The sequence below is a fragment of the Balaenoptera borealis genome, assembly GCF_965194805.1.
Source record: "Balaenoptera borealis genome assembly, chromosome: 5".
NCBI classification, from domain to species: Eukaryota; Metazoa; Chordata; class Mammalia; order Artiodactyla; family Balaenopteridae; genus Balaenoptera; species Balaenoptera borealis.
In genome coordinates, this window is record NC_138862.1 from 132,917,779 (window position 1) to 132,940,996 (window position 23,218).

At 37.5% G+C, this 23,218-nt stretch overlaps 1 protein-coding gene across 10 annotated transcripts in view; it reads right to left on the reverse strand.

Moving 5' to 3' along the window:
- The window catches only part of DNAJC13 (DnaJ heat shock protein family (Hsp40) member C13), a 122,896-nt gene that overhangs the window by 2,883 nt on the left and 96,795 nt on the right, over positions 1-23,218 (reverse strand). For 6 of the 10 annotated variants that reach the window (XR_014244815.1, XM_082392609.1, XM_082392610.1 and 3 more), the window contains 12 exons: positions 22,080-22,257; positions 20,645-20,736; positions 18,917-19,016; positions 16,867-16,941; positions 16,516-16,628; positions 11,664-11,833; positions 11,459-11,501; positions 10,904-11,077; positions 9,178-9,357; positions 8,600-8,740; positions 6,818-6,961; positions 3,490-3,589 (listed from right to left, as the gene is read on the reverse strand). Coding sequence is in view for 7 of the 10 variants with exons in the window: in XM_082392609.1 (XP_082248735.1) it covers positions 3,490-3,589; positions 6,818-6,961; positions 8,600-8,740; positions 9,178-9,357; positions 10,904-11,077; positions 11,459-11,501; positions 11,664-11,833; positions 16,516-16,628; positions 16,867-16,941; positions 18,917-19,016; positions 20,645-20,736; positions 22,080-22,257 (1,510 nt within the window). In the remaining 3 variants the exon portion in view is untranslated. Of the gene's footprint in view, positions 1-3,489; positions 3,590-6,817; positions 6,962-8,599; positions 8,741-9,177; positions 9,358-10,903; positions 11,078-11,458; positions 11,502-11,663; positions 11,834-15,248; positions 15,310-15,973; positions 16,092-16,515; positions 16,629-16,866; positions 16,942-18,916; positions 19,017-20,644; positions 20,737-22,079; positions 22,258-23,218 lie in introns of those variants that run through there. The other 4 variants (XR_014244816.1, XR_014244817.1, XM_082392611.1 and 1 more) reach the window with 4 other exon arrangements.

Consider the following 23,218-nt stretch of genomic DNA (forward strand, 5'->3'; position numbering starts at 1 on the left):
AAGACAAGTCAATTCCTGGTATTTCTCTAAATGAAGTCTGAGATGCTCTCTCCCTCACACCCCTGGCCTCTTCCAGACATGTCTGGCTTCTAGGGGCTGGAAGCTACAGTCTGCTGGGATACGACACTGTGTTCTCCAGAGAAACATGGCAGGAAAGAGTAGGGGCTGCCAGAAACGGGGCACATGGCACACTGTGTAAGGCAGCTGGACTTAAGAGGGATGTGAAAACCAAGAATCCCACAGAATGGAATTGGCTGCCATGATGGAGTAGTGGAAGGAGCATGGCCTTTGGTGAAAATGAACATGGGATTCTCAGTGGGGGGGAAAAAAAGAAAGCCCTGTCTTAGCAGCAATGTCCTACAATAAACTGACACTGACCTTAGGGAATCTTTCCTAACATGGCTCCCATTGTGTAGTCTTGGACACGTGTAAAAAGAAAAACAAAAGGTAATAAAAACCAACTCTGCAAAGAACTAATGGACCAGTTTGATGAGAGGCCCAAGAAATGCACACTTGCTCCCTTTGATGACCTTAGGAAAACAAGTTAACTATTCCACATGCCTCTAATTAAATAGAAGTAAATAAGTATATGGTACAAAGTTCTTCATCTCCAATTCTAGCTCTTAAAAGCATCTTTGCCTTGGCCCACTTCTCTTTCTTTCCTTGTTGTTCCTTCTTTCTCTACTGATTTTCTAGGTAAGGAAATCTGAGGATTTTCACTGCTGAAATTATTTTTATAGGGCTTTGAGCTTGTTAGCACCAAGCTCTTCTAAAACAAAATAAATGGCTAAGTAACCCAAGGCCCTGCAAAATGAGCAGTTACAGCTTAACTGCACCATGGGTAAAGTCCCACTGAGGCACTTTTAGATGAACATTTATCATAAAACAAAACAATATGCCAGGCTAGAGGGTCCGTCTCATCTCAATTTATCAACACTGAATAATCTTGCCTAGGACATTTTAATTTTTACCCCAAATCCTGAACATGTGACTGAGTGACATTTGCTCAGCAGCCAGGAAGAAGAAAATCATAAATGCGATTAGTCATTCCCATCTTATTTTGAAATAGTAATTAACTTTCCTTTATCTCTCCCCATCTCCTAAACAAAATCTACTTATCAGAAGAAAAGGCTGGTGACAACTTATGTTCTCACAGCACCTTATTTCATTTGCAAATTGATTAGACAGGGGCTGGTACAAACTGAATCTTCTCAAGACTGAAGGCAGAGTGGGGTAAATTTAAAATTCCAATTCAACACAACACTGTATACATTCCATGGAGTTCCATGTAACGGAATTTTATCATTATTAGAAGTACTAGCCCCTTTTATCAAACAATGACACACAATTCAACGGAAAAGCTCAAACACAAAAAAGAAAACATTTGGCAATCCAAGCGATAAATATACATCAGTTCAACCGGTAGTACTTTCACAACAAAAGAACATCCCAGACTGATGATGTGCTAAGAACTGGACAATTAGGGGGCCAACACAGCTCAGAGCTAGTCCAGATTGTCCCACGTCAACTGATGTGCCCTTGGGCTTCAACAATGACCTTCAGAATGGCCACAGTAAAGCTCCAGGCCCTTTCCAGGCTGGGATTTATACCACCTACCCCTCGATGGCTTTATATGGAACTTGCTGCCCCGTGAGCCAGACCAAGGATGTGAAGAAATTTATAAACCCCAGCCTTTTTATTTCCCTAACCTTCTGCAGCCCATCAAAGCTGCTTCTCATAACTCATTCAGAAGCTACTCCAGGGATCCAAGTAAAAGGAAAGGCACAGACAGAAACCTTTTGGCTCCCTGAACTTTTCCTACAGTTATTAGGGAATCTGGGTGGGGGTGAGGACCAAGTGATTTCTAAAGGAACTCTAGGTCTCTGAAGATAAATCCTTCTCTCTTCTGTATTCTAACGACAGACCTTTTGACCCACAGCTGTTAGTACGTCAAAGATCACCTGCAGTCTTTTATTCCATCCAGTCAAGTCAGTGAATGCAATGAATGTGAAGTACACTCAAGAACAAAAAGAATTAGAAGAGGCCTTCCTGTCCCTGCTTGTAATCTATATCTTCCTATTCTTCAAGGTCAAATTTTAAATAAGTTTACTCTCAGCTAGAAAAAAATACGGCAGATTTTCCAATCGTACCGTTCTTACATACAAAGTAATGAATATAATACCATGAAAAGGTGGTATTGTGTAAACTTTTTGGGAAAAGAGTCTAAAGTGGTAGTTTTTAGTGTGTCTATAAGAACATACTCCTACTTAGAAGCTACAGCTTTACCCCGAATTTGAAAGAGATATGGAAGAGACTAAGACCATATTCTAGGTATTTCTCTCCATAGAAATCATAGGGCAGGGGATGGGAAAGGTAGAAGGGAAACCCACAGCACTCTACTCTTAATGCACACACATGCACCACATGTTCATAATTTCTAGAAGTCTGATTATAAATTTTAGTGGATTAATATTAAAGAGGTCATAGTGGAGGAAAAAACAGTAATGTCACAACCACGTCTAAAATTAAAACCATGCAAAACTTTCACCAAAGTCCCCACTTCTGAATATTCAAGATTTGGTCTTCAGGATTTATAAATTTCTATACTAGCGATCAGGATTATTAAAACAGTTACACTGGTGTGAGAAACCCTGGGTAATTAATTTTTTCTCTCAATTTACCTACATCATCTCTGGTTAGAGGAGGACGCAGGGCTGACATTTTTTAAAATACTATAATTTCAGGCAGGCTGCAAGAATCACTTAATATTCCTAAGGTTAATTTCAAACTAAAAACTTTTATACCAAAGACTATATTTCATTTTCAGCATTTAGCAATAGACTTCTGTGACTTTCTTTTTAAACAGAAGCTAATATGAAAACAAGTATTCCAAAATTACTATGCTAAAATAAGTCTGTAAAATGGACAAATGTCCCAAGCTTCTGCAGTGTATTATCTTCTGATCCCTAGGCAGTAAAACATCCTTTCCTTTATGGTACCCACATATTTCCTCCCACGAGAAGATAAACTCTAAATATTTAGTAAAACTTCAGATTAATCACTGGTAACTTCGAAGAAAAAATATTTCACATGTGAGTATGCATATTTGGAACTTCAACCTAGTATTCTGACAGAATGGAACGATGCTATCATATTTCTGAGTAGATATCTCTCCACTCTTTTTTTACATGTTCAAGATAAACATTTTAATACAGCCATACTCCAAATACAACATATGACACCATGGATTTACTGGATCAAAACTAAGCAGTGTCCACGTTGCAGTCAGCACACATTCGACACCACAGCAGTTCGCATGCTGTCTGGGCTAGAACCAGACGTCCACTGCATGCCCACAGCATCTCCAAGACAGGTAGCTAGGAACCTAGGAAAACCCTCTAAATGCCATTTTTAGTCTAGACAGGGCAAAAGAAAGGTCCAAGTGGCTTCTGCCATGTGTCTTAGGGAAGAGAATTGGGTGTGGTTTACCTGTGAGGTATCCTGCTGTTTGTGACTCAGAAATAAACAAGTCATGTTTCTGATCTTTGAAGGCACTCCAGACTGAAGAACGAGACAGGATTTCATTCACCTAGGGAAGTAAAACAAACTCTTTGAACTTAAACTAAGTGCTAGATGTTGGTAGATGAAATTAAAGAGAAAAAGCAAACTTACAAGACAAAAGGAACAGGCCAGCTGAGGAAAGAACCAAAGATGAACCAAGACCTCACATTCATCAGACACTCTATACCAGGCACATCTCATTAAGCCAAATGCAAGTAAGTCCCTAAATCAGTCTTCCCTCTAAACTTGGACTCTACTATTTGAACTTACTGACTTGTATGTAATTTGGGCACGAAGATGTTCTTGTGATAGTAACAACTGGCTGACAGTGTGGTGTGGGTTCATGAAGTATTCCTCAGGAAGGGGTTTGGGGAGGAGCTACTGCAAAACTCAAGCTACAACTTTTTTTTTTTTTTTAACATCTATTTATTTATTTGGCTGCACCGGGTCTTAGTTGCGACACGTGGGATCTTCATTGCGGCATTCAGGCTCTTAGTTGCGGCATTCGGGTTCTCTGACCAGGGATCAAATCCAGGCCCCCTGCACTGGGAGTGCAGAGTCTTAACTGCTGGACCTCCCCGGAAGTCCCTCAAGCTACAATTTAAAGCACTTTTTCAAACTATGGATGTGACCTGTTAGAAGTTTAAGAAATCTATTAAGACAGTTGTGATCAACATGCTTGAGAAAATAAAATAGATTAATATAGAAAGCGTCAGAGTATCACATGTAAAATGGGCAAAATTGTCCTGTGATATATATACACACACGAGTATAAATAACATGTGTGTAAATGTGTATTGGACTAAGATGGAAGACATGTTTCTTTCTGTGACATAGATAAAAAAAAAGTTTAGGAAATTCCAATATAGAGGATATCTTTCGCATATCAAAGTTCAGATCAAATATTTATTGAGCACCTCATATGTGGGTTGCACAGTGGACACAAAGATGAGAAAGACTTTCTCTGTCCCTGAAGTGCCTACAGTTTAGTAGGGGAGACAGACAATGCCAGATAACTTAGCGGTAAGCATTAAAGTAGAGATATATACGGGGACTGTGTGAGTCCAAAAGACTCTTTGTCCCAACCTTGGAGAGAAGCAATGGTGGAAGTGATTAGTTGTGAAGGTGCTAAAGTTCCTATTTTGGAAAGTATCATAACTCTTTCCTCCCCTTGGGAGTGGAAGGTGGGTGTCAAGGTTGCTCTGCTAATTCTCATCAACAGGAATCCAGAGGGGAGGACAATTGCTGGCACGCGGTACACAGAAGTGCCTTTGCTTGGCATTCAGAACACCCACAGGTAACTTTATTCAACATATAGTTAATGACTGCAGCAGCACATGCTGTCTCTCTTCTTTATTATCATCTTAAATAGTTCAAATGAGAATACTGCTAGGAGGGACAACAGCATACAAAATGTTTCTTTAGTTGGAACATACAAACACAATGGATTCACTAAAGGAGAGGTTTAAGTCAATTTAAACCTACAGAAGAACATTAGTAGGTAGAAATAGTCCAAACATCTATCAACGGATGAATGGGTAAACAAATCGTGGCATATACACACAATGGAACATTATTCAGCCTTAAAAAGGAATGAAGTGTTGAAACACACTATAACGCAGATTAACCTTGAAAACATGCTAAGTGACAGAAGCCAGACACAAAAGGTCACATATTGTATGATTCCATTTATGTGAAATGTCCAGAATTGGTGAATTCCTAGAAAACAGAGTGGTGACTGCCAGAAGCTGAGGGGAAGAAGAAATGGGAAATAACTGCTTAATTGGTACAGAGTTTTGGGGACTAGATAAAGTGGTGGTTATACAACATTGTTAATGCACTAAATACCAGTAAATTGTTCAATTTAAAATGGTTAATTTTATGTTATGTAAATTTCACCTCAACTTAAAAAAAGAGAGCATTACTAGATAGGGCTATATATATATATATATATATATATATATATAGGGCTATACTGAATGAGGAACTCCTCAGATGCAACATTAAGAATAAAACCAGGGCTTCCCTGGTGGCGCAGTGGTTGAGAATCTGCCTGCCAGTGCAGGGGACATGGGTTCGAGCCCTGGTCTGGGAGGATCCCATATGCCACGGAGCAACTAGGCCCGTGAGCCACAACTACTGAGCCTGCGCGTCTGGAGCTTGTGCTCCTCAACAAGAGAGGCTGCGACAGTGAGAGGCCCATGCACTGCGATGAAGAGTGGCCCCCACTTGCTACTAGAGAAAGCCCACGCACAGAAACGAAGACCCAACACAGCCAAAAATAAATAAATAAATAAATAAATAATAATAATTAAAAAAAAATTTTTTTTTTAAAAATTGTGGTTGCAAACCACAAATAAATCGATTTCAAAAAAAAAAAAAAAGAATAAAACCAATGAGGAAGACGGGAATAAAGACACAGACCCACTAGAGAATGGACTTGAGGATATGGGGAGGGGGAGGGGTAAGATGTGACAGGGTGAGAGAGTGGCATAGGCATATATACACTACCAAATGTAAAATAGATAGCTAGTGGGAAGCAGCCACATAGCACAGGGAGATCAGCTTGGTGCTTTGTGACCACCTAGAGGGGTGGAATAGGGAGGGTGGGAGGGAGGGAGATGCAAGAGGGAAGAGATATGGGAACATATGTATAACTGATTCACTTTGTTATAAAGCAGAAACTAACACATTGTAAAGCAGTTATACTCCAATAAAGATGTTTAAAAAAAAAAAAAACCAATGAGGAAAATTAAATTACTGAACTGGTTTGAACTCAGCATATGCATGCAGCTGAAACACATTAATAGAATCTAAGTTACAACAAAAAGGAAGCCAACACTTTGTAAGTGCTAATAACGGAAGGAGATGAAACTAAAATGATGTTCTGTATCTTTTAAAATGGTATTATGGGATGGTTAATGAATGCAGTTATCACTATTCCACAGTAACTCCTAGAACTGAAAGTTAATCTTAACCGGCAACTAAATGCTCAGTATTCTTCTATGCTGAAGAATGTGCAACATGCTACCACTATCCAGAGAAAGAATCCTCCCGGTGACTATTTGAGTATATAGTTTGTGTTTTATGAGGCAGCTATGCTAGTCCATCCCTGGTCTTGGGATCTGCTCCAGTTACGGTCAAGAACCACACCTGTAGGTGGAACCTGAGCTGAGGTGCATAGATCACCAATGGCCAAGACACCTGGCTTTGAAAATGCCTTGTAATCGGCAAAGTTACCTCTGTGCAGACTCACCTGTTCTCCATGCTGCAGGCTTCGAGTCATTGCCTTGAGAGCTTTAACAATCTGAGCCTTTGTGGCTGCTGGGCTGTCCAGATTTTCAAGGCCAATGCCTTCAAGTAATTTTAAGAGGTATGGGACCAAATCTGCTTTCAGGGCCTAGAAGAGAATATTAAGTATACATACGTGTGTACGTGTGTGTATGTATGTATGTGTCTGTGTGTCTATATATATATATAGACACACACACAAATATATACGCTTTAAAAAATGTAAGCCGTCCACTGAGGAAATAATTTCACTCCCAGAACCATATCTGGAAGAGGACACTCTGCTTTATTTTATTTTAATGCCAGATGCAGAATTTCGGGGGCGAGGGTATCTAATAGTAATGACATTTTTACTTAATGAGATTTTATTCTGTTCCATCAACTATTCTAAATGCTATATGCTGATTATTTTACTTAATCCTCCCAACACCTAATGATGTAGGCACAACTATAATATTGCCAATGGAAAAATCAATGCATGGAGGGTAAAACATGTTGACAGTCACAGAGCTAGACAGTAATGGAATCTGTGTCTGGACCTATAAAGTACAGAACCTGAGCTTCAGCGAGTATACTGGTCTGCTTCCTCTAAGGACATACACTGATGGGCAACAATATTGGCAGTATATTAGTTCTTTTTCACATTTTCTTAAAACATCAACCTTTGCATTCACCATACATTTTCTATTAGCCTAATAAAAGCTAAGTAATACTCTGCTACCACATAATTTTCACTGCCCGCTCTGAAATTCAAAGGAAAGAGGTGGAAGTAACTAAGTAAGTCTACCTCTTTTTTACAGATATTATTCTTGGAACAACCCTGTGAGAAGTCATAACTTTATTTTACAGATGAGGAATCTGAGTACTGTAAGGTTAAATATCATGCCTGAGGTCACAGAGCCATCAAGTGGTAGAACTAACTCATGTTCTTTCCAATACAACAACCCTCCCAGCCAATTATAAATTTGAACCTCAGAGCATCCAATTATCTCCTTGAAATGTACTCAGTACTTCTAACCTGCCTGAACAAGGAACAGGGATGGAAGTGGGGGTGGATGGAGAGAGAAGATGTGAGAGGAAAAGGGGCTGGGAAATAGGAGGGCCAGATAATAAGGATGCAGGGCCTTGTATTCAGGCTAAGGATGTCAAATGTCACTTTGTCATCTGGCAGGTAATGGGAAACCATTGAAGGATTTTTAAGTGAAGAATGAGTTACACGTTTAAAAGTTGTATTATAGAAAGATCACTTTCTCAATGGCTTTTAAATTTATTATATGTTTTTTGGTTCCCTTGATGTCTGCTACATTGGTACCCACAAAGTCTTCTTTTCATTAGATGGGTAGTCTCTTTGAAAAGGACTATAAAAACCTTGGCATGTTTTTTGAACATGACTTCAGAAACAAAGGAATGAATAAACAGAATGAATCTTTCCAAAAAGGATAAAACAAATTTTACAAAGCAAGTTAAGGATAAATAACCAAAATTTAAAATTCAGACATCACAAAAGTACTTTGACATTGGAAGGATTTTTGGTAGCTGGCCCACCTTTTCTGTGTGTATATATACATGTGCCTGTGTGTGTGTGTGTGTGTGTGTGTGTGTGTATAAAATATAAAATTGTGCATGCACAAATTCACAAGTTACCTCTCTGCCAAGTCAGGGAAACCAAAATCAGTGCTAAATAAGTGAAAATCTATTTGTTTGGTATGTTGCCTTCCCTAAAATAGAAATCTAGAAAGTCACTTACTTGTGCTACTAATTCACTCTGCTCCTTCTGAAACATTCGGTTAATTGCTTCACAGGCTAGACCAATAGTATCTGGTCTCTTTTTCATTCCATTTATCAGTGGGCCAATGGTCTCCAAAGATGCCATGGCTCGAACACACAGCTAAGTGCCCAAAAAGAGAAGGTTACTTGTAGACTAGCAATATTTTATGTAACACGGTAAATACCACAATAATATATGAAAAACCTACATTCAGTTCAAGTTTTTTTTTTTTTCTTTTGGGCCGCGCCACGCCAAAAATCCCTTAGTTCCCCGACCAGGGATTGATCCCATGTTCCCTGAAGTGGAAGTGCCAAGTCTTAACCACTGGACCACCAGGGAAGTCCCATCAGCTCAAGTTTAATAATGAACTAAGTCAAATTCAGTCTCCTATTAATCAGATCATTTAAACCAGTTTAAGAATTGTTACAATACCATGAGGCTCGTATGGATTAAGGCATATGGTAGGAAGGGGATTTATACTTCAATGTACATTAGTCAGGAAGAGGGAGCACAGATGAATTCTAGAGCTATAAGCTACTAAATGGATTCATCAATACCTCATTTTCAGACAGGGCATGAATAACTCGAATGGCACTCTTAGGAATGGCATTGTTCCTATGATTCATCGCCTGGATAACTTTGGGGAGATGGCCCAATGGTGGGACCTGATCAGCCAGCTGAGGCTGTGCATTGAAGAGACATACTGTTGCCATTGTCAAAGTTTCCAGAGTTTCTCCCTGGAGGGTATAAAACAAACAAACAAGCAAACTGTAAAATACTGATGAAGTCCTAAACATCCTTGGTAATTATTTGGTGTTACTAAGGGTCCACAAGTTCTAAGTGCTGATACTTGAAAAGTGATCCCTAAATCCTAAAAGAACAACAAACTTCCCCATCTTGACAAAGGCATGAATTTAAAGGACTTTAAGAATGTGATACATTAATCTAAGCAACCTTTCTCTGGGCATTTCTATTCCACATCTCATTTCTATTGCAGATAAGAGATGTCTATTAAGAGATCAGCTCTCAAAAGATATTACTAGAAATTTTCAGATAATGTTATAGAAATGCCAATGTCAGAGAACATCAATCATTCAGGAGAATGAAGAACTAGCAAAAATGTTTTCCCCAGTTCTATTAAAAATCCTACTAATTAACATGTCTGGCTGTCATAATGCACTTTCTATTGTGGAAAATGGATTGCAAAGACCTGTAACTTATACCATTATATGCAAACATATATATCCATAACATAACATGTCTTAAATAAACATGGAAGCTGGGATGCACTGAAAAAGAAAGCAATATAGAAGGAAAATGTTATACGTTTTTCTGTTTGCAAGTTTCTCCTTTCTGAGGATTTCATTTTTTAAGCAAACTATGTATGTAGTAAAAATTCTAGTAAAGAGAAAATGTGACTATAGAAAGAGACATATGTAAATATCTGACATAATGTTAATTTTTGCAAAGCTAATGATAGTAACTAATGATTTCTAAGTACTCGACATTATACTAAGCACTCCACATTTATCAAAACTCATGAAAACTTCAGCCTTAGGGGCAGATGCTGTTACCCTTCTATGAGGTAACTGAGGTAGAATCAGGAGGCATTACTCCAGGCCACAGAGCTAGTCAGTGGGGGGGCTGGTACTGGGGTCCAGGACCATTTAACAACACAGATCGGGCTCTTAATCACCTCTACTGCCAGCTTGCTTAATTAATTATGTACCTCAATTATTTTCAATATATGAGTTCAAATAACAAAACCTTATATTACATCAGGGTTTATGACTTGCCAAGCCAAGACCAAGTCTACTCTCCTACTCACTCCTGCTTTCCTACTAGCCTTTGGCTTTGAGCATAGGTACAGGGTTCACCCATGTAGTTAAGACTCCCCTGTCAATTTTTTTAAGTAGGGTCATTCCTGCCATCTATGGCAAGCTAAGTGAAGAACATGCCCTAGCAGGACACACTTCCATTTAGGTTTCTACACTGCACATTTAGGTTTCTCCTTAAAACCATACCATCACTGGAAATGGGACAGCAGAAACCTTTCAGAGCTACTATAATTGTTAGAAATAGCATCCTCTCAATATACATACCTCCAACTTTTACCAAGAAGTTTCACTTTTGACAAGGCATGTGTGAATTTAAGGGTGGCTGCTACATTGAAAGAGGTAGCCAATTCTTAATGTATGGTCAATGAGGATGGTGTTTTAACAGAAACACTATCAACATGTTTAGCAAACTATATGAAATGTCTGGCTGACGGCTAAAGCTTACGTGAGGATTGTTCTTCTCCAGGAGCTCAGTTAACTTTTCTAGCAGTGCAATAAGAAATTCTCTAGGCTTTCTTAGAACCCAAGCTGGTTGTGCAATAAAGATTCTCAAGAAAACTCCTCCAACAGCAAGTTCACCTTCTGCTTCTGCAAACACCACAGCAAAATCTTCAGGCAACTTTAAATAGAGAAAGAATAGTCAAGTCACTTACTAATCATTAGTTGTACATTAAGCAAGAAATAAAAACCTTATTAAAGAAATCGTTATGAAATTAACTAGTCCTTAAATAGTCATTAATATAATCAAATCAAAATTATTGTAAGTTTTATTTTCTCTTAACAAAATTCAGAAAAAGCCCTTTGATTAAGTTACTTACTCTGAAAGTGAGTATTCCTACTTTTATGTTTACAACCTTATTTTCCAGGGGAAGACCTAAGTTTCTTAATGACAAAGTATCTAAAAGGTTGGCATTAAACTCACTCATCAGGAGTTTAAAAAAACAACAAAAATTTACAGTAAAATGTAAAATTCCTTCCTCTGAATAAAAGTATACTTTACCTTCCAGTTTACATCGGGGTTGTCTTGCTGATTTTTAAAGTGCCTTGGGAAAAAAAAAGGAGAAAGGACATCAAACTTCAGTCACAAGACACACTTTCATGCATGTAGAGTAAGCCTTAGAAAGGTGACAGACAACGTGAGGCACGCCTGCCTGCCCGGTGACCCCACCTGAAGGCACTAAGTTACTGCGCGTCTCTTGACTTACTCGAGCACCATTTCTCTAACTGTCATGGACACTTTATCTCTGGAGCTGTCATTCCAAATTAACTCAGGATTTTCATGAGTTCCTTCAAAAATATGTACGGCAGCTTCAGGGTTGTCTCTCATGGCATCCATAAACACGCTCGGGAGAAATTTCATCAATGTAATTCGAACCTAGATGAGGAGGTTTGAGAAAGAAAAGAGACCTATTGGAAACATCTCAATATTTGGTCTGCTTTACATTTCTCTAAGACAGAATGTTGCTGTAATTTATGTTATGGCTGATATGGGCCACAACTATCATCCAAAAATTCTGGACTGAGAGAACAGATAAACCTTGGTTTATGCAAAGGTAACAAGACTCACTACGACCTGCTACTACTTACCTATCCAGGTTCATTTCCTCTCTCCTCCTCAAATTTAAGAAACTTTAAGAAATTCAGCACCAGTGGGGTGTGAAGTTCCCAGAGCACACCACCCTGCCAGATCCTGCCCTGCACATGCTGTTCCTTCTTCCCAGAAGGCCCTTAGCTGGCCTGTCCCTCCACCCCTCCCACACCCCACACCCTCACAAATTTTTCTCATGCTACCTTTGTGGCGTACAAGTATTTTTTAGTGCATTTATTTTGCTATACTGTGTTTTACATTATACTGTGCCTTTTTCCAGAAAGGATTTAAAAAACAGCTTAAAAAAATATATCCAAGACACACATACACACAAACTGAAAATTAGTCCGAGGCATAAGGACAAAAGGAAAATGAAGGTTGGAAAGATAAGTTTTTCCTTCAGGTCCTCACATAGTTTTCCTTCCTTTGTGTCATTCAAGTCTGTGCTCAAATCTCATCTTATAGAAATCTTCCCTGGCCAAGTCTGTCTTGCTGTTGCTGTATTTTCAGCCCCTGGCACAAGCAGATACTTGAATGAATATCTCATTCAGTATATACTCTGAGTATACTCATTCAGATACTTATTTGAATGAATGAGACTAATAGGAAGTCAGTACACAAAGGAAACATCAAAAGCTCTGTATAATTGCAAGCAATATATTACAAATTTAGCCCTGAACTCCTAGCAGCCAATGAACTAAAGGAAACAGTGTCAGTTACATGATAGAGAGCATCCACAAAACAGGATGTGTGTCACTTTTCTTGGTCAAATGGATCTAAGACATAAATACAAGAGTTAAAACTATAAAACTCTTGGGAAAAAATACAGGCATAGATCTTTGTAACCTTGGATTAGATAATGGCTTCTTATATATGACATTAAAAGCACAAGCTACAACAACAACAAAGATAGTATGGACTTCATCAAAATTAAAAAAAGACACCATCAGTAAAGTGGAAAGACATCCACAAAATGGGAGAAAATATTTGCAAATCATATATCTGATAAGGGACTGGTATCCAAAATATATAAAGAACAATTACAACTCAATAGTAAAAAGACAACCCAATTAAAAAATGAGCAAAGGATGTGAATAGATATTTCTCTAAAAAAGATGTACAAATGGCCACTTAAGCACATGAAAAGACATTCAACATCATTAGGCACCAGGAAAATGCAAACCAAAACCCTGAGATAACACTTCACACCTACTAGGATGACTATACTCAACAAAGATATATAGGGTGGGCCAAAAAGTGCCTTCGGTTTTTTAAGTAAAAATAAAAGACACATTTTTCATTTTCAGCAAGAACTTTATCAAACAACGTATTCACTCTTTTATTCCACTACCTTCTGCCATTTTTCAGGCAACTTCATAATTCCATCTTCCCAAAACTTCTTATCTTTTTGAACAAATAACTGTTCCAGGTACCTTTTTCAGTCTTCCAGGGAACTGAAATTTTTTCCATTAAGAGAACTTTGTAAAGACTGAAATAAATGGAAATCCTAAGGTGCAATGTCTGGTGCATATGGCAGATAAATCAGAACTTCCCAGCCAAGCTGTAACAGTTTTTGCCTGGTCATCAAAGAAACATGTGGTCTTACGTTATCCTGATGGAAGATTACGTGTTTTCTGTTGACTAATTCTGGACACTTTTCATGGAGTGCTGCTTTCAGTTGGTCTAATTGGGAGCAGTACTTGTTGGAATTAATTGTTTGGTTTTCCAGAAGGAGCTCATAATAGAGAACTCCCTTCCAATCCCACCATATACACAACATCACCTTCTTTGGATGAAGACCGGCCTTTGGTGTGGTTGGTGGTGGTTCATTTCACTTGCCCCACGATCTCTTCCATTCCACACTGTTGTACAGTATCCACTTTTGTCGCCCGTCACAATTTGTTTTAAAAATGAAACGTTTTCATTACGTTTCAATAGAGAGTTGCATGCAAAAATATGGTCAAGAAGGCTTTTTTTGCTTAACTTAATGTGGAATCCAAGCATCAAAGCGATTCACATGACCAAGCTGGTGCAAATGATTTTCAGTGCTTGATTTGGATATTTTGAGTATGTCAGCTCTCTCCTGCGTGGTATAACATTGATTGTTCTCAATTATTGTTTCGATTTGATCGCTATCAACTTCAACTGGTCTACCTGACCATGGAGCATCGTCCAGCGAGAAATCTCCAGCACAAAACTTCGCAAACCATTTTTGACATGTTCCAGCAGTCACAGCACCTTCTCCATACACTGCACAAATCTTTTTGTGCGTTTCCGTTGCATTTTTACCTTTCTTGAAATAATAAAGCATAATATGCTGAAAATGTTGCTTTTTTCTTCCATCTTCAATATTAAAACGGCTACACAAAAATTAACCAATATTGATTAAGTCTTTTTTTAAATGCACGCTGATATGACAGCTGTCACATACAATCCAACAAAATTGTTTTGAATGAAGTTAAAGACAGCTAAGTGCTACTAGAGCCATCTTACGGAAAAAACTGAACGAACCTTTTGGCCCACCTAATATAACAAGTGTCAGAGAAGAGGTGGAGAAATCAGAATCCTCACACATCACTGGTGGGAATGTAAAATGGTGCAGCCACTGTGGAAAACAGTCTGATAATTCCTTGAAAAGTTAAAAATAGTGTTACCATATGATCCAGAAATTCTACTCTCGGAGAAATAAAATACATATCCACACAAAAACTTGTACACATGTGTTCACAGTAGCATCACTCAGAATAGCCAAAAAGTAGCAATAATCCACGTGTCCATTTTCAAATGATAAATGGAAAAAACAAAATGTGGTATATGTATACAATAGAATATTATTTGGCAATAAAAAGGAAGGAAGTACTGACACATGCTACAACATGGAAGAATCTTGAAAACATTATGCTAAGTGACAGAAGCCAGACACAGAAGACACATATTATGATTCCATTTACATGAAATGCTCAGAATAGGCAAATCTATAGAGACAGAAAGTAGGTTAGTGGTTGCCAGGTGCTAGGGGGAAGGTGAATGGGAAGTGACTGCTAAAGGGAATGGGTTTTTTTCCTGGGTTGATGAAAATGTTTCTAAAATAGATTGTTGTTGCCCAAACCAATGAATTGTATACTTCATATGTGTGACTTGTATGGTATGTCAATTATATCTCAATAAAGTTGTTACCAAAAAGGAAAATAAGTTTACTGACCCCAGTTCTAGAATCTCTTGCTGCAAATCATTCAATTAAGGAGCTGACACTTGTATTTTTCCTATACAGAAAATTTAAGTGTAAATATATTCACCTTGGTAAAATTTGTCCCTCATGTATTTCAAAGGTCAAAAAATTACTGAAGAGCTCAAAAATCAATCAATCAATACATATTTATTTTAAATATCTAAAACATTATTTAAAACATGTAATATTAGACATTATAATTATGTGCTACCCAACTCTAGCTTTAAGAAAACTCAATATTAAATATCAATATTCATGGACTTCCCCGGCAGTCCAGTGGTTAAGATTCTGCCTTCCAATGCAGAGGGCGTGGGTTCGATCCCTGGTCGGGGAACTAAGATCCCAAATGCCACGCATGGTGTGGCCAAAAATTTTTTTAAAAAAATCAATATTCATGATTTTATGGACCCTTGCTATAGATATCCAAATGTAATCGCCCTTATCCCATCAACCCTGTTGATGACAGACTATTAACCATATTCCCAAAGTAAAACAGTTCTAGGTCCTGTGCCAGATTCTCAGGAGATCAGACAAGGAAAAAAAACAACTGAATCTAGCGTGTTTTACTGATGTAAAATAACACCTAACACTCTGGAAGTGGGGGCTCAGGAGCCTTCATTTCATATCTGGGCTGGCTTCAGTGAGCATTACTTCATGTGAAACTGATTTAATAACAGAAGAAGGGGACTTTGATTACACCTGTGTCTGGATGAAATTCTATTTAGAAGTGCTGTTCTAACAGGTTCCTGCTCTGCAAATTGGACCATGGTTCCAGAGATCATCTTGTTAGCTCCAGATTCTTAATGAAAGATCTCCCTGCAGAGAGGGGAAGCAAAGGTGCTGTTACTCACGTGCTATATGGCTTTAACTAATACAGGTGTGGGGTGTATCTCCTTCACAAGCTACCTCCACAGGCCAATCCTTGAAGTGTGAAAGTCTAACCTAACGTATCATCCGTCATAACTTAAATATACTTTTCTTCTTTCTTCAAGGGAGATGAACAGCTTTATCACCATAATTCAAATACTCTCTTAAGACTTCTCAATTCTAGTGCAGGCTTCACCGACTATAATTTTTTTCTAACTAGTAATATATAGGAATAATTTCAGGTATGTCGATCTTCCAACTTTCACATTAAGTTATTTCCTCACCATCTCAGACTTTGGTAACCCTCATGTAATCCGTTATCAAAGTTACAGAGCTTTAATAATTTCTTTCTAAGAACCCATTTTGTGCTCACCTTTGGACCTATTAGTTTATCTGCTGTCATTTTAGCAAAAAGTTCTGCTGTCTGGGCTCGAACCTGTGGATGTGTTGAATTGCAGAACATGTCTAGTAAATAAATCAAAGCTCCTGTGAAGGAAAGAAAGAATTAGTGTTTATACTCTAAATAAAAAAAAAAAGACTTTTCTAATCATAGAATCATAGTAGAATTCATTTTCAACCTTGTTTCAACTCAATGCCGTTTGGTTTTTTTTAAACTGTAAACCTTCCAAAGCATTCTTCTAGTTTATCAGACTATACAAAGCAGCTCAAAATAAGCTTCACCATTACTGAGCATGACTGGATGAGAAAGCACTCCATACATTACCTTTTGCCATTGCTTCTTTGATTATTTTTGTACTTGATGTCAAAGCATAAAGAGTTTCCAGAACAAGCTGACGACCTGCAAAGTAAAAGACATTTCAAGGAATGTATCATCACATTAGCTTACATTTACTGGGCACCAGTGCCAGGCACTGAACTAGGTGTTCTACACAGGGTATTATACTTACATCTTCACAATAACCAGCAAGACAGGAATTGTGGCCTCCTTATGAGTGAGGAAGCTGAGACCCAGATTGACCAACCCATGGATTCACAGCTAGTGAGAGGTATAGCTCACTATACCACTAAGGTATATAGAGGTTTATAGAAGTCTGACTTCCAAAATCCACACTCGTAACCACTATGCCATACCGTCTTGCTACCTCACTGTTCACTGTGCAAACAAAATCTTCTCACCTCCTGACACCCTGAGAACACTCTATTCAGGGATCTACAATTTATATGTGGTGCTAGTGTCTTAGAGAAATAAGTAGGAAGTAACAGTTGCAAGACACTATTCCAATCTAAGACACAATAGCATCCTTCTGCCCATAGTCTGTGCGCTTCTCACCCTAGTCATCGAAGTAGACTCGGCTAATGGACTTTACTCTTCTAAAGTCAAAATGGCAACAACAGGTGACCAAAGGAGTAAAGAGTTGGCAAAGAGGGTGAAGGCTGCCAAGTATTAGGCTGAGACTAAAACAACAAAGGATGGTAGACAGAATGAGCTAAGTTAACAGGCAGGAGAACAAACACTCAAACGGAGATTTTTAAGAGAAGCAACAGTACTTCACTGAAAACCTACCACTGTTCTAACCATAGTTTCAAAGGAAAACAAGTCTTTGGAGGGGAGAGAGGAAGTCAACATTTTATGTTTTTAATGTCCCTTAGCAAACAGTTAAAGATAATTTAGTCTAAAATATAAATGATAGCAGAGTAGGCTGAGATATCTAGATGTCAGCTATTTTACCGGTAAGATTAAAATAATGACTGGACTATATAAATCCGATATGAATATAAAATCTTTCAAGTTATGACTTCTGTAACATTCTTCACTTCATCAATCAGTTTAATTTTGCATTGTTTGAAGCCTCGTAAAGCTGTCAAAAACTAATAAAAAAGAAAAACCAACTAAGGTTGTAGGGATGATAAAAATAATCTGCGAATGACTTTTAAAAGTTGTCATTTTAAAGAGCTATTTCAAACGTCGTTTATTGAAGAAAACAAAAATATTCAATGGAAACTGAACTCCACTCAATTCACTGAACATAACACCTAACACGTGCAAGGCACTGGGGCATAAAATGAATGAGACAGGTTGCTGCTCTCAAGGAGGTGAACAGGTATGAAGTCAAGATTAACATGACTTCCAAGGGGCTAGCAAAGCCGACTGAGCAATGTCTGCTGACGGTTAAGTGGCAAAGTTGGACTCGGTATCGCCAATTGCCTTTGAAAAGCAATCTCAAGGTTGATCCTAGCACTTATGCTAGACGACTGTACAGTTTGTAAGGAGTCTATATTATTTCAGGCTGTATTCAAGAAATCAGGTTGGTGTATTTTAAAAAATTGATATCATTTGGTGGTAACAGTCGCTATCAGCATCAAATCAGTAAAGGACAAATAATGCAGGACTGAACTTTAAGCTAACACAAGGTGATTTTTATCTTAAGCATTTTTTCCTATCATCCAAGATCAACTGTGTGTGTGTCTGTTTTTTTTTAAAATAAACCATGGACTATTAGTCAATTCTCAATTACTCATGTGTAGCTTATACTCAACAACTCAACAACAACATACTGAAAATCCTAGATTATTTTCCTTTTGCTTTTGGATCTCTCTTACCTCTTTCAACTTCTGATATGAGAAATGCAAAATAATTAACTTATGTAAAAATATAATTAGAAAGACAAATCTAATATAAAGAATACCACTTAAAATATTCCAAAACAAAACATGGATAACACTGTGTCAGAGGTTTTGTATCATCTGTGTAACTGCTCCCCTCAATGGGTTGACTGTACTGTTGTTTCGAAAATTCCAGTGAATATACGTACTTGACGGCAAAGAATGTAGAAGAGCCAATAAATTGGACAAAACCATTGATTCAGCAATATTGTTGACACAGTCTTGGTTAGACGTCACTATATTCACAACCTGAAAATTAATCAATAGGATGTTAAGAGTTCTGGAAATAATTTCGGACCTAAACAAATTAAGTCAAATTAGTCAGACCTAAATAAACTTAAAGGCTTTACCAAAGTGAGGAAAATGTTTGGAGGACAAAATATTTAATTTTTAGGCAAGAGTTTAATTTTAAAAGATTGGCCTTATTACTCTGTTCTTTTGAGAATAAAAAATGTTAATGGTAAAGCATATATTATATACATTAGCTTTCTATTAATTTAGAGGTAAGAATTAAATATAAAGATCTAAACAAATATTTCAGCACCCATTCACAATCTTGAGGCTTATAAGAAGCCTTCAATTCTACACCAGTTCATGCTCTAGAACTATTGTGTACACTGTAGTGCTTTCCAATTGTAGATTTGGGGTGGCAAGTGATTAGGAAGATAATCATCTTTACTACTGGGACTTTTTCTTTTAGAGGGAGAAAGTAAATGTCTTCAGTGCCCAGCACAACAGATTAGGTCTATCTTTCCATTATAAAGAAATAGGCATGTTTTTCTTTCAAAGAGGATGAACTTTTAAGTCTAACTTATTATATACATTGATCTAAAGATCATTGTCACTTAATCTGAACTATGTGGTCAGCATCTCAAAGCAAAATATCCTAGATTTAATAATGCTTATTTAAAGAGTTACAAGAGATACTTGAAGGAAATAAGTGGAGAAGCATGCTTTTCAATTTAAAGAACATGCTTGTTAAGGTTTTTGACCAATTTAACATTTATTATTTTATTAAACATCTTTTTTAAACCAAAATGCAATCTAAGAACACTTAATCATTCATAAAGTACTCATTAACCTGTTACCGCAGTGTTGAATTTGGTGTTCTTTATAATAAATCGTGTGTTATAATAGGCAGGATCATCTGAAAAAAGACCCTGGGAGCTCACTCTGGGTTGCCTGGACAAGGAGCCCCCTGTGACCAGGGTCTTCCTGCTTCTCCCAGAGGAAAAGGCTCCACCCAAACAGCTTCCTGTGGGACCAATGATTTCATTCTCCTGAAGGAGGGGCCTCCAACCACTCTTGGACCCTCAAGGCCCACAGGTTCTCGGCAGCTGCCTTTCCTAGACAGCTCCTGTAAACAGCGTAACACACCAGGTGTCTGTCTGTCACCCTCACTGGAAAGGTTGCTTTTGTACCAGACCATAAGAAGGGAGAGCAACTTAGGGGGAGGGAATACAAACCCACAGTGTGCAGCCAGCACAGTGCCCTGGTCTCAACATGTCTCTCTGTGGGGACAGTGAGAGATCTGGGAAATCCTGCCTCCTTTTCTTGTTGATCTGTGGCTTCCAAGCTTCCCAAGTAAAGCGCATTCCTTAACTCACGCCACATGACACTGAACAAATGCATCCCAAGTTCTAATGCATGACAGACGATGACCACAGAGGGAAAGCACCTTGAACACTACAATACTTGCTCTTCAAAATGAGCATATTAATTCAAATTTTAAAAACATATTCACTTGGCTTAATAGGCAAAATGAAAAAAACCACATGCAAACTTCCATTCAACTTTAGATGATGATTAATCAAGGATCAAACCATGTACAGTAAGTTGTAGGAAAGACAACACCCTTTAGTACAAAATTCTTTTACCTCTAAAGCCAATTGCTGCACTTGACCAGCTCCATGGACTCGAAGAAGAGAAAATATTAACTTAAAGTGCCCAATGCATTCACTTTCAGAGCCTAGGAAGTAAAAATAAAATGTTTAATTTTTATTTCCAAGAGATGTTCTAAATTATCCACCTTTAGGAAACTGATACACATTTTTGTTTACTGTCAATTATAAGTCTCTGGTAAACTTTTCTTAACGTTTGTGACACAAAGTGAGTGAAGTATCACTAAGGATCAGTAAATCTTAAGAAGTTAAATGATATTAGACTATCTTAGGTTTGTTTTGTCTTCATTTCCATCCCCACCCCTAGTTAACCCACAGGGTAAAAACAAGAAATTTATCAAACACACAATCCAAATACAACTCAAAAATTAAAAGTGTAAGGTGGTATTTTTACTCTTTACCTCAAGACTGTAGAGCTACCCTTGTCAGCCAAATTACATTTGGGGAGAGTGTGACATCATCTGGCTTTTAATTAAGACTGAGTTAGAACCCTGCCACTTGAGAACTACATTATAAACAAGTAAGTGCCAAATCAATAGCCAGCTTTACTGCAATTCCTTTGTACCTAATATGTCAACTCCAAACAATAAGAAATGAAGTTTTCTTCAGATTTTATAATACTGCCTTTAAAAACATCCCCATGTATATATACCATGGGAATGACTTATTTTCTTAAACAACATTTAATTATTATTGGTTATTTTATTTGAATAATGTATTACTGTAATACATAGTGAAAAGAGCAAAGAAGTACATGAAAGATAATATTAAGTGTTAATAAAAAAGATTTGAGATCTTCATGTAACTTAAACTGAATATATATTGTTTTAGGTTTTATATTCTATATTTGTTATCAAAGTTAGAATTGGAAGAAGCTTTCGGATTTTCACCCATCCATCTCCCTGAAGTCAGGCAAGAGTGATAATGTTCTTGGAAATGTCCTTCTTAAAGATGTTTTAAGAATGACAATTCTCACTTTATTATTTCAGTTTTTATACACCAAAAACTTCAGGCAGTTTTTCAAAAACATGGCATTGTGTTATGGACCAGAAGACACAAAAATGAGATCACCTAATAAATAAAATTTAAGCGCTTATATTGATACTTGGTATGTCAATTTATGTCATCAATGTGATATTTTACACTAGCAAGTTACTCTGCCTTTTCAACTCATTGAAAGTCATATGCTCTTACAGATACGAATTATTCTAAGCATGGTGACCTGACCTCTCTTTCCAGCCTACTATTTAGAGGTAAAAATATTATGGAGTCAATTCTTCTTAATGTTATACAAAGTATAACATGATAACCAAGTACAATTTTTCCTGCATTTCCCTGGTAAAATTGAGAACTGGAATTTTTGGGCTCTTCCATTGTAAGGATCTTACTCATCAAGGGTATAGTCACACACCTGGATTATATTTTATAACATTTCTCAGAGCCTCCAAAGCCATTTCCACTCTTGGCAAGCGGTCTCCATGTTGCTCTGACTCCACTTTTGCAGAATGAGTGATAGCCATGAATGTGTGGAGGTACTGGGCCTGGGAGCCTATATAATCCAAGAGACTTGCAGCAAATGCTTTTGGAACCTAAGTTGAGTGGAAAAATATTTAAAAACAAGTGTGCCCTTAGAAATAACCTATAACGAAGACTCCACAGCAAAAAAAACAACAACAAAATACTTCAAGCCATGAAAGTGATTAAATTATACATACACATGAATATACCTATGGATTAAGTGGGGAGAGGGGGAGAAAGGGGACAAAACCCAATTGCATTAGGAAGTGTTTAACATTTTTGTCCAAATCCATTAGAGATTTGATATACTCCCATCAGTACCTCAGTATAATAATTCTGAGATGAGTATGTCTTCCCTTTACCAAGGTATTGATAGTATGATATGTAACTTCTATAATTTGGTTATATTTTTATATTTAAAAATTATATATATTTAGATTATAAATTCAAAGGACAGTTTTCAAAGACATTTCACAAATCACTGAACTCATTCTGCTTAGCAGCTATTTATAGATATTATTCTGTGATAAATAGTAAATGTTACAGTTTAGTAAATTCTTTTTTTTCCAAGAGCAAACTCTTTGTTTTAGAGAAATAGCCTCACTTCTTTCTTCCTTACAAACCAATCAACCAACAAATTCTCTTTGCCACCCCTCCAAAAAGAACTACAACAAAAATTTCCTACATGATTTCCAAGCACTACGGAAGGAAAAGAAGATCATTTGCTTCCGGAGGTGATTAGGCATCATCACAAGAGATGACCTGGTGTGACCCCAGTCATCTTCTAAAAATTCTCTTCGCTTTCCACGTCTATTTTCTTATTTTCTTCTAAAAATGGGCCAGAGACGGACTACTGTCTGGTGGTCTGATATTCAACATGATGGAATGAGTATGTAATTAGCCTTACACTTCCATGAGAGAATAGTAAAGCTGAAGGCATATATACATGATACAGTGGGGTAGCATTATGCATAAAATATCAGGAACAGCTGGGAAAGGAATAAATTCTTATTCACGAATCCACAAAATTAA